The 14434-nt window shown below is 43.2% G+C and overlaps 1 protein-coding gene across 1 annotated transcript in view; it reads left to right on the forward strand.

The window, feature by feature from the left end:
• Positions 1 to 543: 543 nt before the first annotated feature.
• The window catches only part of LOC107697519 (disheveled-associated activator of morphogenesis 2-like), a 42104-nt gene continuing 28213 nt past the window's right edge, over positions 544 to 14434 (forward strand). The window contains exons 1-3 of the mRNA XM_016498320.1: positions 544 to 594; positions 4845 to 4919; positions 6963 to 7057. Of these exons, the coding sequence (XP_016353806.1) occupies positions 544 to 594; positions 4845 to 4919; positions 6963 to 7057 (221 nt within the window). The remainder of the gene's footprint in view (positions 595 to 4844; positions 4920 to 6962; positions 7058 to 14434) is intronic.

The raw sequence follows: 14434 nt of genomic DNA on the forward strand, positions 1-14434 counted from the left end.
CCCCTTTGGTTGTGGTTGTGGTTCTATTTTTCTCAAACTCACGTAATCTATTCTGCCTAATTGATACATTGTGATTATGCAATCTATTAAAAAAATATAATTTTATTTATTTTACTCTATTTATTTGATTCATCATGAAGCACGTCTTACTTATTTGCTGGCGATTTCAACCAAACATTGAATCAGGATTACATTCAAATTGGCAGTATAATGGATACCCAAGATCAGATTTTTAAAAAACTGGTCATTGTATTACTTGATGTCTTTTGCATGTCAGTTTGGCACAGAGTAAGCACTTTCGACAACAATGATTTGCAAACAGCACACCAGTTGTTTGTATGTAAGGTTGCAGAGTGCACGCCCTTCACAAACATGTATCTCTTTCCTGTTTGGATTACTGTGTCATCACATTCGCATTTTGCCTGCTGGACCCTCAAGGAAGTCTTTAAGTTCAGCCAAAAATGCTCCAAATCTCCATAAACTCTCATGAGTGCATTCTGAGGGATGAAACCGTTTTCAATCAAAACCACAGAAATCGGAGACATGGAGAAACATTTCAGCAAATGCACAAACTCAGAGGTCACCCTGGCCATAGTGAGATTTACACTCAGAAAATGGGCTTCTCGAGTAAAGGCAGCCAAACCCCACCTTAGTTCAACATTTGAGAAGACATGAAAGCAAAATTTGCTCTCCAGAATCTGCAACACACTTCTCAAAAGGAGAACTGTACCTTGTATCAATGTGTAGTTTGGAGTCATAGAAAGGCCGCTCATAAGAAATAATCATATCCAGATATAGCCATAGAACCAGAGTCAACATTTCCACCATCGCTAACACCCACATTTGTTGATATTCTGTTTTGTTAACTCGTTGATATGTAATTTCATTAGCTAGCCAATATGAACATTAAAAGTTATATAATGTTTATAATTTTAAATAACAGTGTCAGTGCAGAATCTCTGTCTGCTCCAGTCAATTTTGTAGTATCAGGTTCCCACAAATGTATGATGCAATGCATAACTGCATGCAATAAAATGCACCAAAATATTATACAGTTTTGTATGTGCACAAAACCTCAGATACATACAGATAATTTTGTCTGTAATTGTGCACAAAACAAGCTGATTTATTTGCATTTGTAATAATATATGCACATAGGTTTTTTACATTTTACAATTTACACATTTTTATTTGTTTTACGTGATGGTCATTCACAAAAATGTATTTAATCTATTTACACACTCACAGTAAGGGTGTCAGACCAAGTCTCAAAGGATCATCAGTCTCTCTGTAAGTTTAAACTTTCACATAATAAATACTTGCACACAAACACGTCAAAGAGTAAAGACCATGCCTTCTCATGAATAATATCAAGAGGCAATTGATTTCAAACCCCTCAAAAAGAAAATAGTTCACATCACATCAAATACATAAAAATCATATAAATGAATTCCACCGATGCTGGTTGTGTGCTGAAAAATAAAACTAAGGTTTCTGAACAAAGCTAAACAAATGATTCTAGACTTTTAGGTTTGGGTTTCATCTCTAAACTGTGTTTGACCCATACTGGGAATTTGCTGGCCAAAATCATGTTTATTATTGTTACCTCCTCTATTGCTTCTTTGATAGTACAAATATTGAAACACAGTAGGAGCAGTTCACTACTGTTCTAACCTTAAGCCAAGTATGCCCGTTCTCTCTATCACTTTTTATTTGTTCCGGAGATGGAAATTAGAGCATTGTAATAACCTTCTTTAGCTGGTCAGCAGGGCCGGATTTACGCATAAGCATTCTAGGCACGTGTCTATGTTTGCTTGTCCAGGGGGGCCCAAACACAGTAAAGAGATATATATTTTTGTTATACTATGGGCTATCTACAACAGTAAAAGAACCAAAACCCAAGAAGACATTGAGCAAATAAATATAACAAACAATAGGGTAAAAAATGACAAACTATTTCCATGTCTTCCAGCTTTTTTATGTAGGCTACGGAAATCGTGCTTTCTTTCTCCCGTTCTCTCTCACAGACGCACACACACGCACTCGCGCACACATGCGGAGACGTGAACAGAAACTTCTTGTCAGCGCTGCCCCGCGAATTTATCAATAAAATAGTTTCACAGCTGAAAAGCTACATGACATTTCTCAGTTGTGAGGTTCTTGAAGCAGTTTAACTTAAAGATTCGCTATTTAGATGCTGCTGCTAAACGCTGCTGAGAGATGCACACACGCTAGTATTCACACGCGCTTAATCGCTCTCTCTCCCGCTCCCTCTTTCACTCTCTCTCTCTCTAATAACTGCGTTAGACTGCATTAATAACTGCATTAGCCTGCATATCAATGGCTCAAGCCTCCGTTATTAGCTCTAAAATGACGTTTTGGAATCTGCAACGGAAGGTTTGGGATAAGGTGCGTAAAAAATTAGTTCAACACACGAGATTTCAGAACGGAAACATGTCAAATGTCTTGAAACAAATCATCTGAACAATGTTTTGATGTGTGGTTGTGACTCCAGGCCGTTAAAATTATTAGAGAAATAATGCACTCCCGAAGTGGTTATGTGGCCACGACGCCGCACCTATATGGAACGGTCTTTCTCAGTTCTCTAACAAATTAAGAACTACATTCGATTTTTATTGACTGAACGCAAGTGCTTATTCCGATAGAAAACACTGTATCGGTTTCCACTGATTAAGAAATATTTTTGTTTGCTTGGGTGGTAATATTAGGTTTATTATATTAATAGGGAAGGGGGCCCTAACATATTAATAGGGAAGGGGGGCCCAAAAATTTGTTTTAAGAGGTAAATCCGGCCCTGCTGGTCAGTGTAAACATTCTGACATGATTTGAGACTGCAGATGATAAGAATGTGAAACCTCATTAAACTGAGTATTCTGGTTGAAACAAAAAGTTTAGCTTGGAAAAACACATCACAGGATTGAGGTCCAAGCCAAGCTGTTATGTTCCAGCATTGTTCTGCATTGTTTGAACACTTACCACTGAGAGGAAAGTTGCAAGTTGATTGGATCTGATTGCAAGTTATACATCCTAGGTTGTTGTTGTTTTGTCTGGCTTGAATATGTGTTGTGGTGTGTAAAACACAAAGCTCTGTGCCGAAGTTCCAATATTTATGATAATTGCCATCTAAAACATATCATGTCACTCTGTTGTACAGGAAAGCATGTTTCGTGTGAAATGTAAAAGGTAAAACCCCTGCAAGATCCAAACAAACAGCTTAGTTGAATTTTTTTTTTAATTGAATTTTAAAAATAGAATGCTGTTTCATTACTTTATTACTTTTGCAGCCAACCATCACAGAACACAACCCACACTTACTGTAGGAAGGCAGCAGGAAAAAAACACGTCATGTTTACCATAGCAATTAAATTACCTGATAAACATTTACCAAGATAAAATGGGCTCAGATTCACCCCTATGTTAATGACACATAAGAAACTGAACTGAATGATATGATCTGTGGTGATTAAAACTAAAATATTTAACTGAAAACACAATCAGAATGTAATGCACAAGGAAGTCAGAATATTGTTAAAAACAAAGACAAATCCAGACCTCAGTCTCCAAAGCACCCTGACTACATTTCTTTACAGTTTGTCAGTCTGTTCTGTAAACAGTGATCTAGTCACTTCAGTTGTTTGGGACTAAACAATTTCAGTTGGCCTGGTTAATACTGACATAGTTTCCACATATGCCAAGCCGTCAGATCACTGTGCCATCCCCTGAGGGAGGAATGCAATGCTAAGTTGCTTCTATTTCCTGTCATTAGATAATTGATACAATGTTCTGAACAAATTAATGTAGAACCTAGAATCCTAGATAGCACTGTAATAAGATGGAGCACATTATTTTAAAATAAATCAATCTAATAGCTTAATTCTCTCTTGAGAAACATTAGAAGTATTTATTATGCAAACGTCTTAAGGAATGTTATTACAGATTGCCTAATCCATAGGTCATTTTGATCTTGTATAAAGAGTAATATTCTGAATTTAAATACATTTCTAACTATTTATTTCTAGAAAACATATGTGGACCTTTTCTATTATTTTTGTAGACAAGGTCAGTTTAAATATCACTATTTCCCATCATAAACCTGTGGTTAAAATGTTCTGTCCTATCAAACATTGGCTGATTGATCAGAGAGCATAATTTGCTGTTAGTCTGAATGGGTAAAAATGGCATTGAGCCGTTACAAACTTGTGTAGTGAAGAAAATAGTTTGAATGGAAATGACAGCAGAACTGTGATATGAAACATGAAAAACAAAATTCAAATCTTGAATCAATTAAATATATGTAGAGTGTCATCATTCTTAACTGTAGTACATTTTTGTAGATTAATAAATCCACACTTGCATTTTATTTTTTGTATTTAAACTGGTATTTTATTTTATATTAAAAAACAGTTGTCTAAATAAATGTAGAAAGCATTATAGATAACAATATTATTATTTCAATTTCTTTTATTATTTCCGAACCACCAAACAATCAGATATTGTTTTAAATAACCAGATATTGTATCAGCCCACAGATTCAGTTTTTGCGGTTACCAACTAAAAGGTCTGGTGGACTGATTGGACAACAAATATGTTGCTTTGGTCTACTGAACAATCAGTTATCAGACACATTTACTTTTAGTACCGTTATTATAGGGACATGTGTCATGCCCACAGGGACAATTGTGGTTAAACATACAGCATTTCAGCCCTTTGGTATTAGCTTATTACCATTCAGTTATTTAAAAGTGATACACATAGTTATTTGCAAAAATCCTGGGTTTCTTGAAATTGAATCTAAATGACTTTATACTGTGTTCTTTTCTTAGGAACAAGAGGACCCCAACAAGCTAGCTACCAGCTGGCCTGATTACTATATAGACCGCATCAACTCCATGGCAGCTGTAAGTACTTCCGTTATTACCTTTACATTTCTAACATACACTTGTGCACCTTTTGTGATAAAATCTGATTTTGACACCAATTAATTTGGAGGAAAAACTAATGCTGAATAAAAACTGACCAAAAAGATATGCAAGCCCACAAGTTATCAATATGAATCTGTGTTGATTTTTTTTTTTTTTAATTATCATCTGAGACTAGTAGGCAAAATATTTTAGCGATATTTTTCCAGTCTATTCATGCTAGCAAAATCTAATTCATGCACATTGTCGGTGATAGACTGCCAAAATGTAATTGGAATTTACTGTGCTCTAGTACATCATGTTTGTGCATCATTATTGTCATCTTAAATGCTATAGCAAACAAGGCCTTGATAGAGAGATATGAGAGATGTGGTGAAACATAATAGCTGTTATAATATCCTATTATGCTTTTTTTTACATTTTCAACTTCCTATTTTGCATTATGGTGCTGTTTGTGCATGAAAAAGATCTGCAAAGATACAAAGCACAAAGTCCACTCCAAAGGGAGTTCATTTCCATATCAGTAAGCACTCTTTCTGAACTCCCTCAAATGCTTTGATTGCATTCCTGAGTTTTCTTCCAGGAACGTACACATTACAAATAATTCCTGCCCAAGGCATATGCAATCAATCAGTCAGTCAGTCAGTCAATCAATCAGTCAATCAGTCAGTCAGTCAGTCAGTCAGCCAGCCAGCCAGCCAGCCAGTCAGTCAGTCAATCAATCTTTTTTTTTATAATAAATAAAAAGAAAAACAAGTAGATAGAATAGAAACAGAATAGAGAATGCTAGTGTCAGAGGCTCTCTCTCTCTCTTTTTTTAAGAAGACAAGTAGTAAGAATAGAAATAGAATAGAGAGTGCGAGTGTTAGAGGGTCAAATGAAGATGGATGAGATGTGTTTTTAGCCGTTTCTTGAAGATGGCTAAGGACTCAGCTGCTCGGATTGAGTTGGGCGGGTCATTCCACCTGGAGGGAACAGTTAATGTAAAAGTCTGTGAAAGTGATGTTGTACCTCTTTGGGATGGCACTATTCACTTGCAGAACAAAAGCTTCTAGAGGGCACATAATTCTGAAGTAGTGCATTTAGATAAAGGGGTGCAGAGCCAATGGTGTTTTTGTAGGCAAACATCAATGCCTTGAATGTTATGCGAGCAGTATTGGTAGCCAATGCAAATTGATGAACAGAGGTGTGACATGCATTCTTTTTGCCTCGTTAAAGACTAATCTTGCAGCCGCATTCTAGATTTGTTGTAGAGGTTTGATAGAATTGGCTGGAAGTCCTGCTAAGAGAGCATTACAATAGACCAGTCTGGATAAAACAAGAGCTTGAACAAGGAGTTGTGTAACATGTTCCAAAAGAAAGGGCCTGATCTTTCTAATGTTAAAGCAAATCTGCAGGACCGGGCAGTTTTAGTAATGTTGTCTGAGAAATTCAGTGAAAGTGACGTGACATGTGGCCAAGTATGGTGACCCATACTTGGAATTAGTGCTCTGCATTTATCCCATCCAAAGTGCACACACACAGCAGTGAACACACACACCGTGAACACACACCCGGAGCAGTGGGCAGCCATTTTTTTTGCTGCGGCGCCCGGGGAGCAGTTGGGGGTTCGGTGCCTTGCTCAAGGGCACCTCAGTCGTGGTATTGAAGGTGGGAGAGAGCGCTGTACATTTGATGATAATCAAAAACGATCAGTTGTTTTACTTGTTGCGTGAGCTGTTAAGGCATTTTGCATTATGGTATTAATATTGCATTATGACACTCTTCTGGAAAAGGGGGCTGGGAGCAGTTGAATTTAAAGAGACACATGAAAACAGCATGTTTTTGCTTCCACCCGTAAAGGGGCATTTACAGCATGGTATAATAAAAAAGCAGTTAGAAAGCAAAATAGCCCAAAATCTCAAAATTGACCATTAGAATGGACATGGTTTGAAGCTTTTCTGAAGCATATCTGACCTGCCATGATCAGTTTTATTGTCTAAAACCAGAATAAAAGATTGACAAAAATCACCTGTATTTCAGATGCAGACACTATTTGCTTTTGATGAAGATGAAATGGAGATGAGAAACAAGGTGGTAGAGGATCTAAAGACAGCCCTCCGGACTCAACCAATGAGGTAAGAGAACTTAATTCTTGACATTATATTGGTTCATAATTCTGATCTCCAGTTCAAGGAGTCATGAGTGAATACCTAGATTTAAAAGAGCGTTTGAAAGGGAACTCGTGCTGCATCCCCTAGAGGGTGCTATGGGGGAATGCCTCCGGTCTGAAGCATGAGTCTAAACACGACAATGACCTTGACATTGGCAGGCGGCAGCCTTTGACGTCACAACTGGTGTGGCCGAGAGTATAAAAGGGCACCTGTGAAGTACGTGATACGGTTTTCGTGATACGGTCGCAGTACTTGGTTTCACCCGGGCTTGACTCCCTCTTGAGGGATGAGAGTTGTGCGCCTGCGATTGTGTCCCGCAACTGCCATTACGGTGAGGTGGGATTAAGTGCAGCGGTTATTGGCAGAGCACTGTCAAGTCAAAAAGGAAGTTTTCCTTTTTTGGCTCCTTTTGTTTACTCAAATATAATTATTGTTCTTTTTGTCTTTTCTAAAATCCATATTTATGGTAAGAGCATGCGCTGATAGCTTCGTGCCTTCTTTAAATCTATTTTATGGTAAGAGCATGCACTGGTAGCTTCATGCATTCTCAACAATCCATGTTATGGTAAGAGCACGCGCTGACTGCTTCGTGCCTTCTCTAAAATCCATGTTTATGGTAAGGGCCAGGTGCTTCGTGACCTTTCTATCTGTGTTTTACCAGAGCAGGTTTGCCAAGTTGACTAGGCTCTCTGTGAGCCTCCTTGGATAGTTCAAGCATTGTTAGGCCTCCTCTTGGATACTGCAAGCATTGTTAGGCCTCCACTTGATAACATCTGTGAGTTGTAGGCTCTCTGTCCTTACAAGACATCCTGAGTGTGGGGTGTAGTTAGGCCTCCTCTCGTTATTAGAGAGTCGTCATGCTGAGGCCTTCACTCCTAGAGCTTCGCTATCTACTGTGAGCATCGCCAGGCCTCCTCTCACTACATAGTTATCTACATTGAGGCCTCTGCTCACGAGAGCTCCACTAAGGACAGCATCTGTGAGTTGTAGGCTCTCTGTGAGCCTCCTTACAGGATGTCCTGAGCGTGGGTTGTAGTTAGGCCTCCTCTTGTTTTAGAGAGTCATCATGCTGAGGCCTCCACTCCTAGAGCTCAGCCATCTACTGCAAGCGCCATCAGGCCTCCTCTCGCTACAGAAAGTTATCTTCATTGAGGCCTCTGCTCACGAGAGCTCTGCTAGGACAGCATCTGTGAGTTGTAGGCTCTCTGTAAGCCTCCTTACAAGATGTCCTGAGCATGGGGCGTAGTTAGGCCTCCTCTAGTTTTAAAGTGTCGTCATGCTGAAACGTGCTGACTGCTTTGTGCCTTTTCTGAAATCCATGCTTATGGCAAGGGCACATGCTGACTGCTTCGTGCCTTTTCTGAAATCCATGCTTATGGTAAGGGCCAGTGGTGGACGAAGTACACAAATCAAGTACTTGAGTAAAAGTACAGATACGTATAATAAAATATTAGGGCACATGCCAGGTGCTTTGTGACCTTTCTATCTGTGTTAGACCCCAGTTTGCTCTTAACCAGAGCAGGTTTGCCAAGTTGACTAGGCTCTCTGTGAGCCTCCTTAAATAATGCAAGCATTGTTAGGCCTCCTCTTGTTGAGGCCTCCGCTCCCCAGAGCTCCGTTCAAAGAGTAATGGTGAATAGTAGGCTCCTTGTGAGCCTCCTGACAAGATATCCTGAGTGTGGGGTGATGTTAGCTCTCCTCTCAATTTGCAGAGTCATTCTTACTGAGGCCTCCACTCTTAGAGCTCAGCTAGGCGGTAGGGTAGTATGCTAAGTTGTTAGGCTCTCTGGGAGCCTCCTTGGCTACAGACCTTAGTGTGGAGTGTTGCTAGGTCGCCTCTCATTTAAGTGGTGTTGTATTTAGGCCTCCTCTCTGCAGAGCTTCGCAGGCCAGTTAGATCTGAGTCCTCCGTTCTTGAGAAACTCTGGTCTATGATCATGTTACTGGTGCAGGGTTGAGGACTCCTTTGAGTCTTTGACTTAGCTCAGCCAATAAGGCACTCATCCCTTCAGCATGGTGGCGTGGGTATACAGTTCCCCATAGCACCCTCTAGGGGATGCAATATGAGTTCCCTTTTGAAAGGGAACATCTCAGGTTATGCATGTAACCATGGTTCCCTAAGAATAGGGAACGAGACACTGCGTCCCTTTGCCATGCTTCAGGCATTCCTGCGTACATCTCAATCAGACAAGAAGTGGATCTGACAAATGTGTGTGGAGAGGACCAGCCTGCCACATCACACACTTGCTGCAAGGGGAAACCTCTTGCCAAAGCCATAGAAGATGCAACCCCCCCTGGTTGAATGGGCCCTTACTCCTAGAGGCGAAGCTTGACCACGCGCCTCGTAGGCTAGGGCAATAGCATCGCTCACCTAATGTGACATTGTTTGCTTAGTGGCAGCCGCCCCCCCGGTTGCGGCCCCCATAGCATATGAAAAGCTGCTCCGACTTACGCCACTGGCTAGTGCGGTGGACATAAATCTGAAGAGCACGTACTGGACACAGTAAGTGAAGTCTTTCTTGCTCCGGTGTCATGAACGGCGGAGGGCAGAAGGCTTCAAGAACGACCGGATGTATGGTCGAGAATGGAACTTTCGGAAGATAATTAGGGTGAGGATGCAAAATAGCTTTGACCAGCCCAGGGGCAAAGTCTAGGCAGGATGGCAAGACTGACAGAGTCTGCAAATCCCCAAAACTCTTTTTAGAGAAGTAATAGCCATTAGAAAAACCATCTTTAGGGTCAGAAACCTGACAGGCGCTGACTCTAGTGGTTCGAAAGGGGTGTTAACCAGACCCTCGAGCACAATAGCTAAGTCCCACGAAGGTACTGTCGCTCTAGTGGGCGGCCTCAACCGCTTGGCTCCATGAATGAAGCGGGCTACTAGAGGGTGCTTTCCCACAAAAACCCCATCAATCAGAGCATGGCAAGCCGAAATAGGGGCCACATAGGTTCTGAGAGTTCCAGGACATGTGCCTGAGGACAGTTTCTCTTGCAGAAACTCCAGCACTGAAACAATTTGGCAGTGAACTGGGTCTGCATGGTGTGTCATACACCAACTTTCGAAAACACGCCATCTGAGGCCATAACGTCTTCCAGGGGAGAGAGCCCTAGCACTTAGAATAATCTCTACTACTTCGGCTGGAAGCCCAGCATCACTTAGTTGGTCCCCCTCAGGGGCCAGACATGGCCTCCCACCTCCCTCCCTCCCACCGGGTTCCATATCTCGGGCCGGGGATGAAACACTGTCCCCTGTGCCTGAGAGAGAAGATCCCTCCTGACCGTAATCGCCCACGGCTAGCCGTCGAGGAGGGATATTAGATCTGAGAACCACACAATGGTCGGCCAATGGGGCGCTATCATTAAGAAGTGAAACCCTTGTTGATGGACCTTGGCCAGGACTCCCGGGAGCAGAGCGATCGGGGGGAAATGCGTAAAGACGCAGTCTGGGCCATTTATGGGCCATCGCGTCCAGACCCAGGGGAACTGGGGGAGTCAGAGAGAAGTAGAAGGGACATTGTGCTGTCTCCTGTGAAGCAAAGAAGTCCACCTTTGCTTTGTAAAATCTTTCCCAGATTTGACTGACTACTTCGGGGTGGAGTTTCCATTCCCCGTGTGTCACAGCTTGTCTGGACAACAAGTCTGCTCCCACATTCAAATGCACGGGGATGTAAATCACCCTGAGAAACAGGAACTTGTCCTGTGCCCAAAGCAGAACCTGCTAGACTAGCCTGTTCAGGCGGCTCGAACGCAGTCCGCCCTGGCGATTTATGTAAGAAACTACCGCAGTGTTGTCCACCCACACTAGGACATGATAGCCTCTTAACTACTGGAGGAAATATTTCAGGGCCTGAAATAGAGACATCATTTCGAGGCAATTGATGTGCGAGTCAAGAAGATGACCTCTCCAGATCCCTTGAGCTGGACGACCATCTAAGACCGCACCCCAACCCGTGAGGGAAGCATCTGTCGTTAGCATCTTGCGATGACAACACGTGCCTAGAGTGGGACCCAAAGTCAGAAACCGGAGTCTGAACCACATAGATAGGGTACGAAGCCCCTGGCACTTAACCCCTATTTGCCTCTGGGGATTGGCCCTTGGATGAAAACCCTTGGCTCCTGAGACTGAGCCAAAATCAGCCAGTCGTCTGTGTAATTTAAAATGCGGATGCCCTGGAGTCGTAGAGGAGCCAGAGCTGCATCCATGCATTTGTGTATGTGTGGGGTGACAAGACTTGGCCGAATGGAAGAACCCTATACTGTTAAGCTTCGACCCCGAAAGCGAAACTCTAGAAATTCCTGTGTTGTGGCAAGATCTCTATGTGAAAATATGCATCCTTGAGATCGATCGTCACGAACCAATTGCCAGATTGGATCTGAGACACAATCATCCTGATTGTCAACATTTTGAACTTGTATGTTCTGAGGTAGCGGTTCATCTTGCGAAGATCTAAAATTGGACGCAACCCCACATCTTTCTTGGGAACCAGAAAATACCGCCTGTAATAGCCTGACACTCTGTCTGGCAGGGGAACACGTTCTATGGCCCCTTTGTCCAGCAGAGCTTGCAATTCCTGTGTCAACAAATGCGCTTGTTCTGGTTTCACGGAAGTGGAGACCACACCATTGAAACGCAGAAGACGATATGCAAACTGAATCCTGTAGCCTTTCCCTACAGTCCTTTCTACCCATGGAGAGATATTTGGCAGTAGCTTCCGTGCTGGCAGTTTCTCTGAAAGGGGCACTAGTTTTGACACTTCGCTTTGTTTGGGGGATGTTAGATGTCCGGCATTCCGGAACGTGGCAGGAGGCAACCGAACACATAACATTTCGCTGGAGGCTGCTGCTCCCTGAAACACCAGTGGCGGCGGAGATTGTATAGCGGCCCCCTGAGGGTGCCAGGAAGGAGCCTCTACTCTCTGTTGAAACCCCCACGGTCCCAGGCGCTCGACCCTCAGGACTTCTTCTTTTTGGACGACATGATAGGGCGCACAGCTCGCCACACTCTCCTTCTGCGACTCTCGCCACAGAGCAACCGGACTGGGTCAGGGCTGGGTTGGCGACAGCCCCGACGCCTGAGCACGGCGGCGGAGAAACTTATCAATAGCCTCTGCGTGTCTTTTGGCCTCCTGGAACCTACTGACGACCGTATCCATGGAGTCGCCAAATAGGCCAGAAGGTGACACAGGGGCATCAAGGAGGAACACCTTGTCCCTATCCTTGATGCCCGTGAGGTTGAGTCACAGGTGTCTCTCCGTGGCAACCATAGCAGCCATAAAACGGCCAATGGCGCGGGCTGTCTGCTTGGTCGCACGAAGAGACAGATCCGTGGCTCGGCACAGCTCTGAAAACGCCTCCTCACTAATGCTCCCGCCCATGCTCAGGTCCTTCAGCAGGTCAGCCTGGTACGCCTGCAGAACCGACATGGTGTGCAGGGCAGCACCAGCCTGACCCGCTGCTTGAAACGCCTTTCCCACCAGTGAGGATGTTAATCTGCAAGGCTTGGTGGGGAGGGTTGGCTTCTTGAGTGCCGATGAACTCCCAGGGGAGAGATAGCCCACGAGCGTCTCTTCCACCTGAGGCATTGTCACATACCCCTGCGCCTTAGCACCCACGATGGTGGAATAAATGAACATTGTGGGTACAAATATGTGCGAGGAGTATGGCTTAGATCTGGGAAAAAGGGGAGCGATCGATGTTGGGATCTCTCCCCCTGGCCACCCAACAGAAATCTGTCGTCTAACTTGGAGCGCCTGGGGTTCTCCTGCTCTTGTGGCCAGTCCAATTTAAGCCTGGCCACAGAGTTAGTCACCACCACCAGCAATTCCTCAAATGCTTTGTTATCACGTGAGGAACGCTCAGAGGCGGCGCTCTCTGTTTCCATTTCGCCAGAAGCAAGAGAACCCTTGTCCTCGGCTCGCTCTGAGGAAGGCACACGTGCTTCACAACCGGTCGAACAAAGAATGTTCTCATCAGCATTATTGAAACGCAGCATCGAGAGTAGCTTTTGATAGGGAACCATGGTTACATGCGTAACCTGAGACGTTTTTCATGCAACTAATTCCGGCTTGGATTATGTGGGAAGTGCACTACAGATCAGGATGTTCTACCATCTGTGAGGATTGGCCTGGAGGTGAATATTACTGCATCCGTCTTTGTCCGTGACTGTCTGACGTAGGGTGATCACTACTTCTGAACACATTTAAGTGCATCATTCATTTAGCTGAAACAGCGAATGACTGCTTCCAGTCATTAGTCCTGGGCCTTTTTTGTACATAAAAACAGTCAGAATGAGAAACCAGTATATTTTTTTCTCCTCAAATATTAACTTATCTTTGAGATGTATTTCATGGCCAAGTCTGTGCTGTCTTTAAACCAGTAGTCTGGAGTCTCTTTCATCACTGCAGTCAAACAGAAACAGATCTGCTTCTCTGAGTCACAAAGTAAAATGTCTGAGCTGTCAATCATACTGTACTCAGTCATCTAGACCAGGGGTTTTCAACCTGTGGGGGCGCCAGCACCTGTCAAGGGCATCAGTTAATTCAGAGACGTTCCCTTGAGAATTTATGAATTTGAGTTAACAAATCTTTAGCCATCCACTAGGGGTCAATCTGACTCCCACTGCTAGTCGACAGTTAGAGCAGAGTTGGCTCGAGTATCAGTCATGCTCAGTGTTGCCAAGTCCGTGGTTTTCCTGCGGAATTGGGCTACTTTAACACTTGGTCTTAACGATCAGGCCAGTGCTGCTTTCTCGAGAAAATGTTTCATTCTCACGTGTTTTAAGTCTTGTCAGTTTAAACATTAAAGTAATTTTAAGCCATTTAAGCCCAAGACATCTCAATGCGGTACTCATGCACTGTGATAGAGCGTTTCTATGCGCACCGCTCACACACCTGAAGTGCACAAACAGATAGCCTTCTCAGACAGCAGGTGAAAAACCAATGGCTGTCTTGACAAATATCCTTGTAAGCACAGTCAGTTGTTTTAAGTTAATGTAAACAGTAAAGAAAATATCAAATGTACATCAGTATAACGGATCCATGCATTTCTTAGAACGGGAAATTCTCCCAAGAGTAAGGGCTTCCACATTGCCATATATGAGGGACCGTCTGAACCATGTACATCTATTTTTTGTGGTCAGTTTTGTCGCTTAATGTTAGACGGTTCGTTTTTTTGATCTTGGTTCTTTAGAGAGATAAAATGCAGTGTCATCTAGTGTTGTCAAAAGACCCGGTACTTCGGTACTAAGTCGGTACTAAAAAAATGAAAACGTTGCGGTACCAGGTTTTTTAAGTACCAGTGGTACTGAGTACCCGGTCAACCCGGTTCTTGATGCGCTATCCG

Source organism: Sinocyclocheilus anshuiensis, unplaced genomic scaffold, assembly GCF_001515605.1.
Source record: "Sinocyclocheilus anshuiensis isolate Anshui unplaced genomic scaffold, SAMN03320099.WGS_v1.1 scaffold1534, whole genome shotgun sequence".
NCBI lineage: Eukaryota > Metazoa > Chordata > Actinopteri > Cypriniformes > Cyprinidae > Sinocyclocheilus > Sinocyclocheilus anshuiensis.